The sequence below is a fragment of the Aethalodelphis obliquidens genome, unplaced genomic scaffold, assembly GCF_003676395.1.
Source record: "Aethalodelphis obliquidens isolate GAN/ISIS:26980383/991018 unplaced genomic scaffold, ASM367639v1 scaffold86, whole genome shotgun sequence".
Classification (NCBI taxonomy): Eukaryota; Metazoa; Chordata; class Mammalia; order Artiodactyla; family Delphinidae; genus Aethalodelphis; species Aethalodelphis obliquidens.
In genome coordinates, this window is record NW_020838030.1 from 3,626,766 (window position 1) to 3,647,809 (window position 21,044).

At 46.1% G+C, this 21,044-nt stretch overlaps 1 protein-coding gene across 1 annotated transcript; it reads right to left on the reverse strand.

Moving 5' to 3' along the window:
* Positions 1–8,040: 8,040 nt before the first annotated feature.
* HRH1 (histamine receptor H1) lies at positions 8,041–10,272 on the reverse strand. The gene has a single exon (XM_027093904.1). The coding sequence runs from the start codon at positions 10,184–10,186 to the stop codon at positions 8,723–8,725; it is 1,464 nt and encodes a 487-aa protein (XP_026949705.1). The 5' UTR covers positions 10,187–10,272; the 3' UTR covers positions 8,041–8,722.
* Between the last annotated feature and the right edge of the window lie 10,772 nt (positions 10,273–21,044).

Consider the following 21,044-nt stretch of genomic DNA (forward strand, 5'->3'; position numbering starts at 1 on the left):
TGGGCCAGGACCCCTTGTGAGAGCTGATGGAGAGACTTTCTCCTATCACATGTGGGAATGTGTATATGCCCCTCAGGATGTTAAAAAAGTGCTCCTCCTTCTCTCTAGTGATTTCAGAGGATGACAGGAATTATCATTTCCGTTTTCCAGGAGAGGCAGCATCAAATGTATCACAGGGACCGTTAGGGAGGCAGGTGTGGAGAGACGGGCCTTTTTAATACGTAAAGGCCAGATGAAAGTCCACAGTGACCAACCTGCTCTTTCTAAACCAGGTATTATTCTCAAACCCCACCCCGCCCACTCTCAGTGGGATAAAGGTATTCATTCTAAATGCTTTACTGAGCCAAGTGCCAAGCATTGGACAGGTGTGGAAGAGACAATAGTGGGTATAAACCTAATCTGACACGTAAGGCTGTGACTCTGATATAACTCTATTGACTACTATATTGACTATCCTATTTTCATGGTTTCCCATCTTCAGTCGTCACAAAGGTCCTACAAGGTAAAGGTTATATTATCCCCATTTTACACATGAAAGAACATAGGCTAGGAGAAGTTGTGGCTTGTTGAAGGTTTAAGAGCTTTTGGCCTAGGATTCTAACAGAAGCCTGTTTGCTAAATAAGAAAACAAATCCAGACTTATTAAGGAGAACTTTATTCAGAAGGATTACTGCAAAGGGTGGGGGAGGGGAAGGGGCAAGACTATAGCTATGGGGAGACCACTCCAGCCGAAAGCTCTGCAGGTGTCTCAAGGGTTATGCAAAAGAGTTCTTCCTTCTCAGGAAGACTGAAGAAAGCTAGAGAGAACTGGATGTGGAAAATGGGGAGAAAGGGTGGCTTGCTTGATCCGATAGTAGTAAATCGGAGAATGTTTTACCTTGAGGCCAGTTATATGCTGGCTCAGGCTGAGGGTGGGTCAAAAGGAGCCTGGGGAAATGAGAGAAGTTTAAACTTTGGTTGATCAGCATTTTGTTCTGACTGATCAGTGGAGACCAGTAGTTCAGCAAATCATTTATAAGGTAAAGAACGGGAATTCAGAAGGACTGTGTCTAGCCTTGCCACAGGTAAACAAGGGAAGCATTTGCAAATCTTACGTTGGTCCTATGGGAATGGATGTCTCTTTGCAGTAAACCATTTCCAGAGCACAAAAGAGTGGGGGGATTTCTTCACCATCACTGTTTCTCAAGAGTGCAGGGCTCAGGTAGAATTCAACTTTGTCAACTCTTTCCATTTTATCAGGCTCCTCTCCTGCCACTGCCCCCTCGGACCGCATGCTTGGGTCACACTAAACTAATTCTGGTGTTTAAAGCACACTCTGCTCTTTTACATCTCCATCCCTGCAGTATCCTCACTCTTCCTCTTACTCTTCAAAACACAGTTTTGAAATGTGGGTGAATCTTAGACAAAATGTTGAAGGAAAAAGAATCCATACAATATGATTCCACATACGGAAATTCTAGAATCAGCAAAACTAATCTATAGTGAAACAAGTCAGATCAGCGGTTGCCTAGGGTATAAAGGGGAGCAGTGTCTGCAAAGTGCCATGAGAAACTTTCTGAGGTGATAGAAATGTTCTATATCTTGATTGAGATCAGGATGACATGGGTGTTCACATTTCTGAAAACTCATTGAACGGTACATTTAAAATGGGTGCATTTTACTGTATATATTGAATGTAATAAACTTGGTCCAAAAAAAAACCAGTGGGGATGTCACCTCCTAGGTGAAGGCATGCCTGACATCCACCTACCGCTGTGTTTCACTTGATTAAGCACCTGTGAGGCTGAGCTGAAGTTAGTTCTTTATAAGGTTTCCTCTGCTGGACTTCGAGATCCTTGTAATGAATACATTTTTTGCAGTTTCCACCCAGCTCACAATGATTCCTGCTTCTCTGGGAACTGTTGGTCCTCCAGCCATGTTTGTACCACATGTGCCAACTGGCCCCCACCTCCCTTTACAGTTGATTGCATCAGAGGTGGATATAAGATGATTCTTCACCCTCAGCTTTGGACTTTTGAACTGATACTCACAGCGAGTAGGAACAGGAATAAGTCACATAGGTCAACGGCAGCAGTCTAGCAGGAACTTCCTTGGATTCTGGTTGTTGAGGTTCCTGCGGCTGCCTTGGCTCAAGCCTTTCAGAGGTGAGGTCATCCGAAGTGTTACTGGATTCAGTTAAGAATCCGCCAATGCAGGGGACATGGGTTCGAGCCTTGGTCTGGGAAGATCCCACATGCTGCAGAGCAACTAAGCCTGTGCGCCACAACTACTGAGCCTGCACTCTAGAGCCCGCGAGCCACAGCTACTGAGCGCTCATGCCACAACTACTGAGCCCGCGCTCCTAGAGCCCATGCTCCACAACAAGGGAAGCCACTGCCATGAGAAGCCCGTGCACCACAACGAAGAGTAGCTCCCGCTCAGCGCAACTAGAGGAAGCCCATGCACAGCAACGAAGACCCAACGCAGCCAAAAGTAAATAAATAAATAAATAAATTTAAAAACCAGAAAAGACATATTCACCCAAGTGTGCACTGCACCACCAGTTAAGAAAAAAATAAGTGTTACTGGATTCCACAAAACACCCCAGTAGCCATTCACAAAGCTGGTTCCTGTCGCTTGTAACCCTGCAGTAGGTCCATGAGGTGGAAGCCATGTCTGTATGTCCTCCACTGTCTCCTATGGCCTGGCCCCAAGGACTGGCCCAAGAAGTGCTCAAAAGTGTGTGTTAAATTATTAGATGAGGGCTTCCCTGGTGGCGCAGTGGTTGAGAATCTGTCTGTTAATGCAGAAGACACGGGTTTGAGCCCTGGTCTGGGAGGATCCCACATGCCGTGGAGCAACTAGGCCCATGAGCCACAACTACTGAGCCTGTGCGTCTGGAGCCTGTGCTCCGCAACAAGAGAGGCCGCGATAGTGAGAGGCCCACGTACCGCGATGAAGAGTGGCTCCCGCTTGCCACAACTAGAGAAAGCCCTTGCACAGAAACGAAGACCGAACACAGCAAAAATAAATTAATTAATTAATAAACTCCTACCCCCAACATCTTCTTAAAAAAAAAAATTATTAGATGAGGTCTGGGCATCCAAAGTAGATGGTCACTTAGGTCACAAATGTGGCCTCCATGTTAGCAGGGAATTAGGGTGAGGCTCAGAGCAGAAGATCTGTTCTTGCTGCCCAGCATGGGGGAGACAGACCACTGGGGCACCAAGATGATAGAGCATCAAAAAAGATGCAAGACCAGGAACCATAAAAAGGCAGAGAATGTTCTCAGACACAGTAGGGCAACGAGGCCCATGACACTTATTCAAGACCACAGAGATCCAGGTCAATGTACCTTCATCACTTGTCTTGCAGCTCAGTTGAGGACCCCTACCCCAATGGGAACCACTGCACAACCTAGACTTTGACAGCCCAAGAAATTGTGGCATGATATGCTGGCAAATTAGATCTTAACAGCATTGTTTCTTTACAGCACTTAGAATGCGTCACAGCCAGGAGAGCCCAGCGTCCTCTTCGCCCTGCTGTTAAGACTTGAATCTACCTTTTAGAAGACCCATCTTCAAAAGAGAGACAAGCGATTTTCTGCCAGCCAAGTAACCAAATGACCAATTTATCAAATGGCTAATCTGCAGACTCATGGATTTTCTAAATGGACATTTTGCTAATGTAAGCAGACAGGGTAGGGGGTCCCCAGAGAAAGAGAACTAGGCCTGGCTTTTTTTTTTTTTTTTTTTGTGGTACGTGGGCCTGTCACTGTTGTGGCCTCTCACATTGCGGAGCACAGGCTCCGGACGCGCAGGCTCAGCGGCCATGGCTCACGGGCCCAGCCGCTCCACGGCATGTGGGATTTTCCCAGACCGGGGCACGAATCTGTGTCCCCTGCATCGGCAGGCAGACTCTCAACCACTGCGCCACCAGGGAAGCCCAGGCCTGGCTTTCTTGACATAAGAGAAGCCATTTTTGGCCTAAGCCATTTTGTGATCTAAGCCTGGCCACAATGCTTATCTTTGAACAGGTCTCTGCAATTAATGGTCTTTAAGGAGCAACAACAACAACAAAAAAAATGCAGGAACAAACAACTGTTATCAGGCAAGAGAAGCAACAACAGCAAAAATAACACATCATTTGTAAAGACTCCCACTTCTGTTCCAATGGTGAAGACTAGCCTGAAGCACTTTCTTGAGCTGTTTTGCAGAATTTAATTCGCCCCCACCCTCAGGTGCTCAACCACCAGATCAACTGGAACCTAACGGCTGATGATGTGGACCTTTTAGGAACCTTGTGACTTCATTCAACGCCCATGCTCCTTCATGAAAATACATGTACCCCTAGCTTAAAACTTCCCCAATTTTGCTGTTGGGGAGACACTGCTTTGGGAAAGATCTCCAGGGTTCTCCTTACTTGCTGCAAGGAATAAATACTTCCTTCTCCCCCTCTTGGGCTTGGTTGTGTCTTTCGGATCGATATGCACCAAGAGGCAAACCCAGTTTTTCGCGAAACACTAACTTACCAACGTCTAAGGCTTATGGCGATTTCTACTGCATGGAATGGCTTTGCAAACTTTTATAGATTTATATGATGTTGTAGTTGATGGTTTTCATGTTGCCTTCAGAGAGGCATTTGAAAGAATTTTCTCTTTACCAAAAATTAAGGATGGCTTTATTTTTCCTTTGACTATACTTAACTTATGAACACGTTAATGAAGAATATATTCTTGAATGTAGATTTTTCTTGAGTGTATTAATATCATGCCACTCGGTTTATGCTCTTTCTGTCTCCTGCTTTTCACTTCTCCTTCTGTCTCCTTTCCCATTCCTCCGTTTCTCACTTTGTCTTCCCCTAAATGTCTCCATCTCTCTGCCCCTTAATCTCTCCCCATCTCTGTCCCTCTACACTTCATTTCCCCCTTCCTCCCTCTTCTGTTCCTTGGGGTCCCCCATCTCTTCCCCTAGACCCCTGCTCTCTGACCCCCTCCACCCCATAACAGGGAAGAACCTTTGTATTCTATTACAAATTAATCACTAAAGGGATGTTGCCTATAGGCTTAAATTATACACAATGGCCCATCTCTGGGAACCCTGCCTCCCAGGTAATGAGCGTTAAGTGAAAATACTTTTGTTTAGCTCACAGGAAGCATCCTGGTCAGGCCCACCTGCGAATGGCTGCAGGAGGAAGAAATGAACACACGCCCTCTGGAGTCTGGCCGGAACAAGGACTTTATCCCCTCTGCTTTTAGTATAAAATAAGCCAGAATTCTAACTCGGGAAGATGGCTCTTTGGGACACTAGTCCCCCTTCTTTCTGGTCCGCTGGCTTCCCAGATGAAGTCACCATTCCCAGCTCCCACAGCTCGTCTCTGGATTTACTGGCCTCTCACGCAGGAGCGATAGGAGCTCGGACTCGGTAACAGCCCTGCCTCCCCTAGTTTCCTCTGATTTCTACCCCTTGTTTTCCCCTCTGTCACCTGGAGTCTATTCACCTCTATTTCTCCCCTCTCTGCAACTCGGTCTCTCCCTGCAACAGCAGTGATCTGGGGACAAAGCATATTGAACCTTCTTCAATATGTGGCTGTGAAGAAAAACAAAAATCTGTTACTCTAACTTCACAACAATTGCAGAAAACTTCTCTTAAAAACCTCACCCAAGATGCATTGTGGTAAACCTTGTAAATAGTTAGAAAGAAGCCAACATTTGGTCAATTTGACAAATTGGTCAGTGGAGGAATTGGCTTTAAGCTCACCAGCTTTAAGGCCATAAAAAGAAACCCAAAGGGGCTTCTGACTCTGCAAGTTTTAATCTAAAATCAAGGTCTCTGACAGCCTTTTCCAAGAAGGTATTTACTTTCATATTTTAGGCAGAGAGCCTGGTTTCAACTGGATTTTGTGTAAGCCATCAGCCACTGATTCTTTCCTGAGTGGGCTAGGGCTGAGTGACGTCTGCACCATAGTCCCTTGCCTTGCATGAATTTAAGAATTAATTCAAGCATACAGACAGGCGTAGGACGAGCAGGCTGATACCGTGGAGAGGAAGCCCATCCCACAATCAGATCTTGGACCTGGTCCTTACGAATCCCTCTGTGCTTTGGCTTGCCTACTTGTAAAAACACAGAAATCTGCCCCACGAGGTGTTGTAGAGATTAGATTACAGTGGTAAAGCACAAAAGGATACGCTCAGTATATTTTGAAACTCCTTGAGTCCCACTGGGTACCATTCACTCTGCAAGCACCGTGAACACTGTACACACTAATCCATGGACCTTGTTTATTATGCTCCGGCAATTTATAGTGACCATTCTTTGTTCTTGTCAGATTCAAATCCAAGTCTCCTTGACCCAAAGTCAGGGCTCATAACCACTCCTCTTCACTAGTTGCCTCATCTGTTCATCAACATCAATAACAGGCACTTAGCCATTAGTCTGCGTGGGGTAGTCCTGAAAAAGACTTAAAAGTGCTCCTTGGTCCTGAGGGGTCCTGGGAAGCAACTCTTCCTGGTTTCTGACCTGGAAACAGACCATCTGCAGGATAACCTAAACCAGGATAAAAGTCTCCTTAACTCCCCCAGTTTTGAGGGAGAAGAACTTTGGGAGATGCAAAGTAGAGAGTGAAGCTCGTTATAAAAAGTCAGTCCTTTTCTAAAGATGTTTACAAATGTGAATGTATATGTCCTTACAAAACCAAAGAGAAACCTTGTATCAGATCTTATAACATTTGACATTACATTTCAATGCATCTTCTCAGTCCAAGAGACTCAGAAAGGTAGTATTAAATCAATCAAACTTGTAACAGTATAGTTTCAAAGATCATATTTTAGGTAGGTAAAAAATCTCTCATTTTAACAGATCATGCAAACAGGAACATAAGACATAAATTACCAGCTTGTACAGGCACTCCCACTAGCTACATATATTACAGTTTAGCATTGAGTTTTAAAATATAAAACACAACCAGATTGCAACATAAACACCAAGTAAATCTGCGTGTTCCCATGCCTTTGCTAGTTTTGACTTAAGAGGTGTGCCTAAAAGAACACGATGACTTTTCTTGGATCAACAGCAAAACTCACAGATGAAAATGCACACCGTCCCTTCAAAAGCATCACCTCTGTGGCCACAAACATCTTCTATGTCAGCTCTTCCTGGTCTCAATATACCCTTTTTTTGTTTGTTTGTTTGCGGTACGTGGGCCTCTCACTGTTGTGGCCTCTCCTGCTGCGGAGCACATGCTCCGGACGCGCAGGCTCAGCGGCCATGGCTCACGGGCCCAGCCGCTCCGTGGCATGTGGGATCTTCCCGGGACTGGGGCACGAACCCGTGTCCCCTGCATCGGCAGGTGGACTCTCAACCACTGAGCCACCAGAGAAGCACCCCCCTTTTTATAAAAAATAAATTTACTTATTTATTTATTTTTGGCCGTGTTGGGTCCTCATTGCTGCATGCAGGCTTTCTCTAGTTGCAGTGAGCGGGGCCTACTCTTCGTTGCAGTGCGCAGACTTCTCATTACGGTGGCTTCTCTCGTTGCAGAGCACAGGCTCTAGGCGTGAGGGCTTCAGTAGTTGTGGTGCACAGGCTTAGTTGCTCCGCGGCACGTGGGATCTTCCCTGACCAGGGCTCGAACCCATGTCCCCTGTGTTGGCAGGCGGATTCTTAACCACTGTGCCACCAGGGAAGCCCTCAATATACTCTTGAGAATTGCCACCACTCTCAGGAATTGCGTGTGCGTGTGTGTGTGTGTGTGTGTGTGCACCTGTGCTGAATAGAACAAATTTTTGCCTTTAGTAGAAAATGTGTTACGATGAGCTGAAACCACAGGGTGTTCACTCTAGCTCTCCTATAACTAGCTGTGTGATCTCAGCCACCTTATTTCATCTTGCTGCACTTCAATCTGCTTCTCCAGCAATACCACCCTCCCGTTGTGGGGTGTCATGGGGCTTAAATGACATCAACCTGGCACAGCCCTCAAGAAATATGGCTTTCTTCTCCCCACACTCCCCTTTTTGGTTTTTAATGAACAACCATTTAAAAAATATTCTTTTCTCTTTGAGGGCAGCATTTAGCCTTTTTTGTATAGCAAAAAAGGAATTTGGGTTTGAAAATGATGGATGTGCAGACTGCACAATTTCCTCTCAACTCTAAGATGTGCATGAGTGAGAAATAATGAGGCAGAATTTCCAAGGTGGTTCAAACACTGGGTCTGGAGAAGGCTGTAAAAGAGGCTCAGAGGAGAGGTGTTCTGAGAAGTAGCAGTCACAGGGGAATAGCTGTCCTGCCTCTCAAGGTGACCCCTGGCAGCGGACAGCATCTGTCTGTGTGTATCAATATAAGGTCTCTGCACAGTCGTATAGCTCCATTCCAGGAAGGCTCCAGAGTTCTGCCTACTTCTCTACTGGAAACTCTACCCCCCTGTCCCTTCGGTTGCCCATTAATTCGAGTCTGAAAGCTTGAATTACAATGTGCGTCTGAGGCGCCCACATTTCCCGAGGAGCAGGAGAGCCCAACCAGATCGGATTCTCTTGGAAGTATTCTGCTCTCAGGGTACAGTCTCTCTGCTGACCACCGCCATCTGCTCTTCTTCCAACGGTGCCTATGATCTTTCCAAACTACCCAGCCCCTAAGGCTGTTCTTTTGGTTCCAGAAAGCCCAGGTGTCTGGCAATGCACAGGCTTCCTCCTCTATTTCCTTCAGGGACATCGTAAGCGTCACTTAGTTGCATGCCCTTGTAGCCTCCCTTAGGAACGAATGTGCAGGATTTTCTTGAACGCCTTCTTGAAGTTCTCGTTGCACAAGGGGTAGATGAGGGGGTTCAACGTGGAGTTGATGTAGCCCAGCCAGATGGTGAACATGTGCACATGTTGGTTACAGCAGCTCTCGCAGAAGGCAATGACCATGAAGAAGATGAAGTAAGGAATCCAGCAAACGATGAAGGCCACCATGATAAAACCCAATTGTTTGGCGGCCTTCCGTTCTCGGTTCACGTGCAACACAGACACGTACTGTCTTGAATGTGAGCAAAGCCTCTTCCAGGTGAACTTGATATAATCCAGGCCTGTGCTAGACTCACTGTTCGATTTGGCTTCCCCTCGTGCCAACTCTGGGGCGGTGTCTGAGTCTGTCCGGGAGAAGGACTGGCTGTCACCTAGGATCTGATCCTCTAGTATCTCCTTGGCCCCATGCATGTTCAGGCCCTGCTCGCCCATCTCGAGCTGGCTCTGGCTCTGGCTGATGGCTCCGTACTCCCGGCCACCCCCATCTGCCTCCATCTGCGTCTGCACGATGTTAAGTGGGGAGCAATGGAATTTGTCCAGTCCTCCATCCTTCTCCTGGCTGAAGACACCTGGAGACTTTATCTCCTTTGGGTCTTGGGACGCTGACTTCAAGACAGGTCCACCACCGGCATCTTTCGGCTTCCTTTTCAGAACTTCCCCGGGAGACTCCTTCCCTGGTTTCTTAGCGCCCACCCTGAGGTCCTCTGGCTTCAGCTTGTCTTCAGAGAAGGACGGGAGGGATCCGTTGATGAGCTCCCGCTGCTGACGGTGCTGCTGTACAGCCTTGTAGATCTTAGCGTAGAACCAGAGCATGAGCGAGGTGGGCAGGTAGAAGTTGATGATGGCAGTCATGACCTTGAACCAGGTGACATTGTAGAAGTCCGTCTCGCACTTGTCCTCCCGGTGCCCTGAGGTCTTCGACATGAAGCGCTGCCAGCCCAGAATGGGAATAACCCACAGGAAGGAGAGAAACCAGGCTGCCAAGATGGTGGCCGACGCTCGGGTCTTGGTACGATACCTCAGGTATCTGAGGGGCTGCTGCACAGAGCGGTAGCGATCGACGCACAAGATGAAGACGCTGAAAATGGACGCTGTGCTGGCCACATAGTCCATGGAAAGCCAAAAGAGGCAGAGCGGGCGTCCCAGGGACCACCTGGACATGAGGAGGTAGAGGATGTTCACGGGCATGACGACGGCCCCCACAATCAGATCGGCCACCGACAGGCTGACAATGTACAGGTTCCCCACCGTGTGTAGCTTCCGCTCGCTGTGCACAGCATACAGGACCAGCAGGTTGAGTCCCACTGTGACCAAGGAGATGGCACTCAGGACCACCACCAGGGGCATCATTTGGGGGTTGGGCGTGGTGGTCTTGTTCCCCTCACACATCTTGTCTTCCAAGACGCTGGAGGAATTGGGAAGGGTCATTGGCACAAGAGTAGCCTCCAGCTATGGCTCACTCCCTGGGAGGAAAGACACAAGGATTCAGGTCAGAGCCCCGGTGATCAGCAGAGTCATCAGTGCTATCACAGTGATCAAGCTAGGCTGTATACCGTCGGGGCTGATGGACTGCTGGCTACCTACAGCCTACAGCCCCTGCTTCTTCAGCCATTCCTTCCTCCCTTCCTTCACCTGATGACCATTTACTGCATTCCTGGGCATTGTTCTAGGTACTGGGAATAGAGCAGTGAACAAAACACAAACCTCTGTCCTCAAGGAGCTCACATTCTAGTGAGGAGAGGGGTGAGCAAAAACAAATGGAGGTTTGTACAAGTCCCATGTTGCACACGTCCTGGGAGAGGGGCTGCATCACGGCTGGTCTCAGCTGCATATGCCCCCTCGTTCCTCTTTGCCAGTGGCTGGTCTAGGAGTGGGTTTGAAACACAACTCCTAGAAGCCAAGGAAGTAGATGGGGAAGTCTCATGGCAGAGATGCGGTTCTGGAAAGTTCTTCCTCACTGACAAATGAGCAAAACAAGTAAAAGGGTGTTTCCCACTTGCCCTCTTCTTTGTGACAGGAAGTGATGCACGGGGCTATGACAGTCATCTTGGGGCCATCAGGGAAGCAGTACTGAGACGCCAGCCCAGAGACCTGTTATTACTGAGCTGCTGAACTGACCCTGGAATCATCTTCCTTAAGGCTGGTTATTATCGGAAATAATTAAATGTCTTTTTTGCTTAAGTCACTGTTGTGGGAGTTTTTACTTGCATCTAAAAGCACTCCTAACCAATACAGAAGAGGCTACCAGGACACACAAAGCATGAAATAAATCTAGAAAGTCTCCTTAGATGAATGGTTCTCAAATGGGAAGAGGCTTATGTTATTTGAGAAAGCATATTCATTATTTCACTTTTATATTTGAAATCTTTTTTCATTACATAAAATATGCAAAGTCATATGTAACAAAACCTTTGCTAGTAGGACTATACTGAAAACAGACTGGATCCTGCTATAGGTGACCCTCAATTGGGGAGGGAGGTCGAAGTAGGTATTAAAACTTCCACAAGGCATTGTTAGATTTTTATATTAATCAAAAAGTGGTATGAGTTTAAAGAAAACTGAGAAATACTCTAGCAAAAACATTATTTTTACATTAGGACAAAGCCAGATAAATTCTTGAGTAGAAGGCCAAATTCTTATGATTTTTTAAAGATAAAAAGCAAGACCCCAGGGCTTCCCTGGTGGCGCAGTGGTTGAGAGTCCGCCTGCCGATGCAGGGGACGTGGGTTCGTGCCCCGGTCCGGGAAGATCCCACATGCCGCGGAGTGGCGGGGCCCGTGAGCCATGGCCGCTGAGCCTGCGCGTCCGGAGCCTGTGCTCCACAACGGGAGAGGCCACAACGGTGAGAGGCCCACGTACCGCAAAAAAAAAAAAAAAAAAAAAGGCAAGACCCCAAATAAGCAAATGGACCTAATTAAACTTAAAAGCTTTTGCACAGTAAAGGGAACCATCAACAAAATGAAAAGACAACCTACTGAATGGGAGAAAATATTTGCAAATGATATGACTGATAAGGGGTTAATATCCAATATATATAATTAGCTCATACAACTCAACATCAAAAAACCAAAGAGGGCTTCCCTGGTGGCTCAGTGGTTAAGAATCCACCTGCCAATGCAGGGGACACGGGTTCGAGCCCAGGTCCAGGAAGATCCCACATGCCGCAGAGCAACTAAGCCTGTGCTCCACAACTACTGAGCCTGCGCTCTAGAGCCCGTGAACCACAACTACTGAGCCTGCGCGGCACAACTACTGAGCCCGCACGCCTAGAGCCCATGCTCTGCAACAAGAGAAGCCACCGCAATGAGAAGCCCGTGCACTGCACCGAAGAGTATCCCCTGCTCGCCACAGCTAGAGAAAGCCTGTGTGCAGCAACGAAGACCCAAGGCAGTCAAAAATAAATAAATAAATTTTAAAAACGAAGAATCTGATTAAAAAATGGGTAGAAGACCTGAATAGACATTTCCAAAGAGGACATGCAGCTGGCCAACAAACACATGAAAAGATGCTCAACATCACTAATCATCAGGGAAATGCAAGTCAAAACCACAATGAGAGATCACTTCACACCTATCAGAATGGTTACCATCAAAAAAAAACCCCCACAAATAACAAATGTTGGTGAGGATGTGGAGAAACGGGAACTCTTGTACACTGTTGGTGGGAATGTAAATTGGTGCAACCATTATGGAGAACAGTACGGAGGTTCCTTAAAAAACTAAAAATAGAACTACCATATGACCCAGCAATTCCACACCTGGGTATGTATCTGAAAAAGACAAAAACACTGACTCAAAAAGAAAAATGTACCCCAATGTTCACAGCAGCATTATTTACAATTGCCAAGATATGGAAGCAACCTAAGTGACCATCAACAGATGAATGGATAAAGAAGATTGTGGCATGTGTATATATATATATATATATATATATATATATATATATATATATAATGGAATATTACTCAGCCATATAAAAGAATGAAATTTTGCCATTTGCAACAACATGGATGGACTTAGAGGGCATTACGCTTAGTGAAGTAAGTCAGACAGAGAAAGACAAATACTGTATGATATCACTTATATGTGGAATCTAGAAAATAAAACAAACTAGTGAATATAATTTTAAAAATGAAGATGCACGGATAGAGAGAACTAGTGGTTACCAGTGAGGAGGGGGAAGGGGGAAGAGACAAAATAGGGGTAGGGGATTAAGAGGTACAAACTACTGTGTATAAAATAAATAAGCTACGAGGATATATTGTACAACACAGGGAATATACCAATATTTTATAATAACGATAAATAACCTATAAAAATATTGAATCACCATGTTGTATGCCTGTGACTTTTACCCATAACAAATATAATATACTTCAACTAAAAAAGAAAAAAAGCAAGACCCCAAGGCATTTGATCCTTGTGGAAGGAACCCTTTGAGTTACTTTGTTGGAAAAGCACCACATGGATAGCACGGATTTTGCTCCAGCTCCATCACTAATTTTCTGAGTGATCTCTCAGCCTGCATCTTCTCCCGTGGCATACGTGAGAGGCGGGGAGGTGATCGCTAAGACTTCCAGGTCTCCGTTTCAGAGGCTCGCGTTAGGTGTTCTTCCAAGCTCTGCGCGGCCACAGCCAGGGTAGCCGTCCAACTCCTCCTAGTGTGCCTCCTCGGACTGCTTCAGCAGCATCACCTTCTCTTCCTGTGACACGGTCCTACCCTCTGCTCCCATCACTTCCTGCTGTCAGCCTCAGGGGTCTCATCCACTCACCCAACTCCACCCCAGCCATTACCTCTGTCAGGACAACCCCTGAATCTGTAGCTTCAGCCTGTACCTTTCTCCACTCCTAAAGCCAACACCCAATACCTTACAGCTTCCCCTTCAGCCCTGCCCAAGTCCAATTGCTTGGAACTGTCCACAGTCACCTCGGGAAGGAGGAAAGAAGGCTAGGGCCGTATGGTCTCAGGGATTTTTATTTTTTATTTTGGTTGCGAGGAAGCAGGAAGCACTTCCCGAAAATGCTCCCAGCTCGTCATTCCCCAGGTAGCTCTCACCTCCCACTTCCACAGGACTGTCTGATTTCTCTCTTTCCTCATCACCTTGAGGAAATTCCTCTCTTTTCTTATTTCTCTTTTTTCTCTTTGCCTCATACACACAGAGGAAAACAAATAATTTTTTTCATTGTGCATATATACTATTTATCATTCCACAATTCTATTTGACAGAAAATGATTTGTTTTTATATAAAAATCTATGTATTATTTTCCTTTTTGATTAAAAACAAAAGTTTTCTTGATTGAACTGAGATCACTGAAATGAAAATTAGTGTGAAATTAATTGTTTAGGGGTGAAGTCTAGTGCTGTCTGCAACTTACTTGAAATTAATCAAAAAGTAAGTTGGATGGATGATTGGTTAGAAAAATGGATAAATGAATAGATATATGATAAAGCAAAAAGAGCAAAATGTTAATTTATATCTACCTGGGTGGTAGATATATGGGTGTTCACTATACAATGCTTCTAACTTTTCTATGTCATTGATACTTTTCATAATAAAATGTGGGAGAATATATAATAGATAAACAACAAGGTCCTACTGTATAGCACAGGGAACGATATTCACTATCCTATAATAAACGATAATGGAAAAGAATATGTATTTATATGTATAACTGGATCACTTTGCCATACACTAGAAACTAACAAAACATTATAAATCAACTATATTTCAATTTAAAAAAAGATAAAATGGGGCTTCCCTGGTGGCGCAGTGGTTGAGAGTCCGCCTGCCGATGCAGGGGACACGGGTTCGTGCCCCGGTCCAGGAAGATCCCACATTGCCGCGGAGCGGCTGGGCCCGTGAGCCATGGCCATAGAGCCTGCGCATCCGGAGCCTGTGCTCCACAGCAGGAGAGGCCACAACGGTGAGAGGCCCGCACAGCGCAAAAAAAAAAAAAAAAAAAAAAAAAATGTAAAATATTGGAGAAAATTAATACAGCATAAGTTTATCTTCCTCACTTAACTATCACTATAAGCTCCCATTCTTTATCACATTTTCTCCTTCATAGCTTCGGCATGTTATTTTGCATAAACCTAAAAGCAGGAAAAAGATCAAGAAATATTTGTTAAGTGAATAAATAAGTGAACGAGAGGCAGAGTGCTCTGAAATATCTCAGCTCAGAACTTATTCATTCAACAGATATTTACTGGTGAAAGGTTCCTTTTCAGCTCAGTGATCTGTTTTACGAGCAAGAAAACCCACTTTTGTTCTCTGAAACCACGCAATTCAGAAGAAAGATTCCTAGAAAGGCAAGTGCAGCACCCACGTTGCTAGAGCAGCATGTGGAACTGCTGCTGGGGGCCTGGCGCGTCCCACTGGGAGGGAGGCCAAGAGGGCAGCAGGGGCGGCCACATCTGCATCTCCTGCATGTCCCACTCAGGACCCGCTGCATAATTTGCGGGGCCCAGTGCAAAATAACAAACTAAAAAATTATTAATCATTTCAAGACGGAGGCAGCGGAACATTGAACCAAGCGTGGGGCCCTCCTGAGTGCAGGACTCGTGTGACTGCCATTCTGATCTCTCTTTTCTCACCCAGACACTGCAAAGGCTCCACTCTGTGACACAGCTAATGTAAGGTGCTTTCCTCTCCCTTGGGGATCTGCATTCCTTGGAACGATCCGTGAACAGTTTTCCCTCTCTAAATGCCAGAGGGATGCCAGGCACTCCAGCAGAGGGTGGAAGGTATCTGAGGACACAGATTCTCATTTCACCCCATGCTGCACAGGATGCCACACTCCCCTTGGGCTGCCCAGAGCCCATCGGGCTCTGAGGTGTCCTCTCTGGGGTCAAGGTCGAGCCTACAGAGAGGATGTGCCCTGGGGAGAGAGAACTGAACCTAAGGAGATACTTGGGACAGGGCATTTTGAGAAGAAAGAACCAGGGCACCAAGGGGTCCTTCTAGTACCATGTCCCTCAAGGAGCGGGCCCTGGAAGAGAGAGTTCTCAGCTGGCTCTGCCACTCGACGGGTTGTGTGGAGCCTAGGAAAACAGCCAGATCTCCAATTTCCTCACCTGTAAAGTAGGGAAAATTGTAACACCTCCCTCCCGGGGCTGTTGGCAGCCTCAGTTGAGACAATGGGGTGGGAGAGCTCTGCTAACCCCCCGTGATGACAACTTGGTGACAAGCAGAAATGAATCCTTTCTCTCTAAGAGGCTCACGTACACAAGCAAGCCATCATTTTTGAGTTAAGGCAGTGGCTCCATTCTAAAACCAGGGGACTTCCCTCGTGGTCTAGTGGTTAAGACTCTGAGCTCCCAATACAGGTGGCCCGGGTTCGAGCCCTGGTCAGGGAACTAGATCCTGCATGCCGCAACTAAGAGACTGCACGCCGCAACTAAAGATCCCACATGCTGCAACGAAGATCCTGCGTGCCTCAACTAAGACCCGGTGCAGCCAAAAAGAAAAAAAGACCATGCTTATTCAAAAAAAAAAAGAAAAAATTAGCTGCAGTGGAATTTTTACTAAAGTGATTACAAGTCTAATCCAATCAGGTCCATGTGCCAGCAAATAAACAAAGGTAGCCAACAGTCCATCCACAGCCTGGGAGCGACGCCTGTGGCAGCTAAGATGGTAAGTCAAGCCCTGGGCTTTTCAGATATCGGTTATCAAGTGCCCACCACAAGCCCATAGGGAGGTCTTCTGATGATCCCAAGGTACAGAGGAGGAAACAGTGAGCTCAGGCTCAGAGGGGTGAAGCAACTTACTCAAGGTCACACAGCTAGAAGTGGTTGGTGAAGCCAAGATTCAAAACTAGTCTAACTACTGACATTTTGAGCTGGATAATTCTCTGCTGTGAAGGGGTGTCCTGTGCATGGTTGGAATGTTTAGCAGCATCCCTGGCTTCTACTCAACAGACGCCAGCAGCACCCTCCCCCGATTCCCAGACATGACAACCAAAAATATCTCTAGACATTTCCAGATATCCACTGGGAAGCAAAATGATCCGTAGGTGAGAATCACTGATCTAACTGAAGAATATGCCAAAGAAAACAGCTTTCAGCTCAAAGTAAGGAAGGAGTTTCTAAAAATAGGTGTTATCTAACAGTGCAATGAATTGCCTTTGAGAGATACGAAGCAGCCCATCACGGGAGGTATCCAAGAAGAGGTGGCTCTGGCTCCAAATCAGAAATACTCCTGCTTTCTCAGTGGTAATTGTTGGTTTTAGATAAAAGGGGTCGACAGGGGCTTCCCTGGTGGCGCAGTGGTTGGGAGTCCGCCTGCCGATGCAGGGGACAGGAGTTCGTGCCCCGGTCCGGGAGGATCCCACATGCCGCGGAGCGGCTGGGCCTGTGAGCCATGGCCGCTGAGCCTGCGCGTCCGAAGCCTGTGCTCCACAACGGGAGAGGCCACAACAGAGGGGGCCCAGCGTACCGAAAAAAAAAAAAAAAAAAAAAAAGGGGGTCGACGGGCAGGAATTTCTGTTGACAGCCAGGAAGGGGAGGCAAGAGGAACTGGAGGATTTGAAGAGATACTACCAGGAAACGAGGCTCCCGGTGGCCTCACCCTCTCCACTTTCCTCCTCATTTCAGCAATGCTGGTCCACAGAAGGCTTGGAGCTCATTCGGGTAGCAGAATAGTGCAGCAGTTAAGAAGCCAGGCTTTGTAAATCAGCAAACCTCTGCTCTCATCCTGCTTCTGCACTAATTAGCTGGGCAAGATATTTCACTTCAAGAAGCTTCAGTACTCCTCACCTCTAAAATAGGGATAAACACCTAGTACAGAGCCTGACATATAAGAAGTGCTCATTTAAAAGCGGCTGTTGTGTTTTCCATTTCTTGGTGAGTGACACACCGACCCCACAGCCAGCCCTGCTGAGCTCAGAAGAATCATCCTTGACCTCTCCCGGTTTTTCACTGTGGCAGAAAATGCTAACAGTTTCCCAATATCAGTTCTCTTCTATTTAGAAATTGACTTCTGTTATTTAACTGAAAACATGGCTGCCTGGAATAGAGACTACATTTCCCAGGCTCCTTTGTGGCTGACATGTATGACCATGTGACTAAGTTCCAATGAAATGGAAATGAAAACGTAGTTTGCAACTTCCAGAAAGCAACCCTAAAGGGAGGATGTGTTCTTTTCTTTGGCTCTTCATCCTTCCAGCTGGCTGGAATGTTGACAGGATGAATAGAGCTTAAGCAGCCTTCTTGGGACCATGAGGAAGAGGCTCAAAATGAGGAAGGTGAAGCAGTAATTTGGAAGGAGTTGAGGTCCCTGATGATCATGGAGCTGCCATACCAGCTAGAACCACATCTGGATTAGCTTGGCTTTTCTATCATGCACACCCAAACCGAATCCTAACTGATACACTGCCCCTGACTTCAAGGAATTTGTCAATTAGGATGAGAATAAAGGCAAAAGATAAACAAACGGCATCAGAAAAATTAAATTAAAAATTCTACAATGCAACTGGGACAAGTGTGATAACTAAGGTAAGATCAAAGCAGGTGGCAGGACAGGGGAGGGAGGAACAGCCTCTCCCAAGGTACAGTGGGAATGTCAAGAAGGACATCACAGAATGGGTGATGTGTGACTGGGCTTTGAAGGATGAGTAGAAGTTTGCAGGGAGGAAGAAAGAGGAATGTAAGGGTGAGTAAAAGAAAGAATAAATGTACAGAGCTGAGTTTGAGAAGCTGGGAGGGAATTGCTGGAAGTGACTGGAGCACAGAATGAGGAGTCTGGAGACGCAGGTTGGGGCCTAGGTATAAGGATTCACTTTTACCCTCTATGCCTTTGCCTGTGCTGTTTCCTCTGCCTGGAGCGCCCTCTTGCCTCGAAGCTCTTAGCTGCTCCTCTTTCTGTGTTCCACAACAGTTCCAACACTCCCCTTTACATCAGCTATCTTATCATTCTTTCTTTACTTGGTTCTCTCCAACTACAAGGGGGTACCTCTAGGACAGGGAGTGTGCCCACTGTTTCTGAAGGTCAACACCCAGGGCCATAAAGGGGACACGCCCTACTTGATGGTAGGGGCCACACCTGCCATTCTCCTGTGCTGGCACACGATAGATGCTCAAAAGAAGTTTACTGGATGAGCTCTGAAAAAAAGACGCACATGGATAAAGCACAGCAGAAGACACAGGAAGTAGGACCTAAATGCAGAAGGTGTGGGCATACTTTTCACAGGGATCTTTAAGCCAACAAAAATTTGAGATAAGATTTGTCCTATTGATGAGTATTAATACCTTCCAGCAAACTTTCCTACGTTTTCTTGGAAACCTCTGGAAATTTCTTTCATGTTAATCCAAAACATGAATAAATATCTATGCACAAAAATGCTTACTGCAACATTATTCATGGTAGGAAATAAAAGGAAATAATCTAACATTTGGGAACTACACATATTATGGGATAGCTACAGTCATCGATAATCACATTTATGGGGCACCAGTAATGATATGGGAAAATGATTATGATGAAATTAAATTTACAACAGACATTGTTTGTACAGGATGATGTCAACTCTATTAACAGGCTTAGAGAGAGAGTGAGTCTCTGCTATGTTAACAGTGGTTTCCTCCGGGTAGTAAATGATATTTATCATCTTTGGTATTTTCCAAGATTTCAACAACAAAGACATCTTAGTTTTATAATAGGGAGAATAAGAACTAACTGCACTCCTTTTAGAAAACAAAATAAAATAGATTTATTCCACTGGGAAAAAAAATTTTTAATGTCTTCCACATCCTTAGAACATCTTTTATTTTCTTTAGTAAAAAGTGAGAGTTTGGGATTCCTTTCTTGATACATTCTAAACTGCCTCACCTGTCACTCCCCATTCCAACTGCTCTGCCCTCTGCCCCACTTGCATTGGACGGTTATTGTGGTCAAGTAAGCCAGAACATTAAATTCTTTGCTCTAATTCTAAGAAAGAGATGCCATGCACGAGGGGGCCCCAAGGACGGCATATTCTCATCGAGTCTGTCCCGGACATCATTTCCATAAAACGCCCAGGTTTATCAGTGCCACCGGCAGTGGCGCAGAGAGCTGAATGCAAACAGCAAAATTCCGCTAGGAGCCCAGTGCTGCGGGAATGTGGCTGACTCGGAATCTAGGGCAATGCTGGGCCCCCAGTTTGCTTCTGCGTAAGACTCCAGAGGCAGATGACCTTGTGGGCAGGCAGTGGCCCTGAAGATTTTTCAGGGGTGGGTGGAGGTACATATTCAAATGTCTACAGAGTCAGGCAGGAAAAGTTAATAAGAACAGAGGACTGTGTGTGGAGCACGACAGAGAGATGGGGGCTGGGGCAGCCAGGAGAGGATATGCTTTGTCTAAAAAGGACAGCTGCCACTCAGATGCCACCAACCGCAGCAGGCCCAGATCTCTAATTTTAAAATGAAGCCTAAAAACTGAATTTTTGCATGAAATCTTTTAGTTTTTGATGTTGTCAATTAGTCAGTTGTTTCATTTGTTTTCTTGGACACTTAAACACAGGTCAAGCAAAAACACATTTGGGGGATCTGACCCGTGAGCCCTGAACTGGAAGTGTGAATCTAGTTCACAGGGGATCCAGGGTGCTGAATATGAGATAATGACCCTGGAGAGACACCTTTGGGTTATCTGCCCAGCTCATACCAAGCCTCCTCTCTGAGAACCGTCGCCCACCTAGGGATGGGCCCTGGCAGCCAAAGTCACATCATGTAAACTCGACACCTAGGCGCACGTGACGGGACCAAAAAAAAATTGTCTTCTGATCCCAAATGGGCCAATCAGTCCAATTCTTCCTCCAGAAAACTGGAATCAGAGTTGTGCAGTCAAGAGTCTGTTGGTCTCGTGAACCGAAGTGACAGGGAAGTGAGGGCCGAGGCTGCCGCTGGGGGGCAGTGTTGCTCACCTCCAGGCAGAAGGAGAGGAGGTGACAGAAGGCAGCAGACAAATGCAATAATGCACGTGCTGGAATGGCTGGTATCTCCGTGCACAAAGATGAACTTGGACCTTTCCCTCACACCATACACAAAGATTACCCCAATACAGACCAAAGTCCTAAATGTAAGAGCCAAACCTCTCAAAAATTTTAGAAGAAAGAAAAGAAAATCTTCATGACCTTGAGTTAGCCAAAGATTTCTTAGACACAACACCAAAGGCGCAGCCAATAAAGGAAAAAGATTGCTCAATTGGACTTCATCACAACTAAAAAATTCCCTGAGAAACTGCAAAGCTACAGAATGGGAGAAAATGTTTGTATATAACATATTTGATAGATCATATATCTGACGTATCCAGAG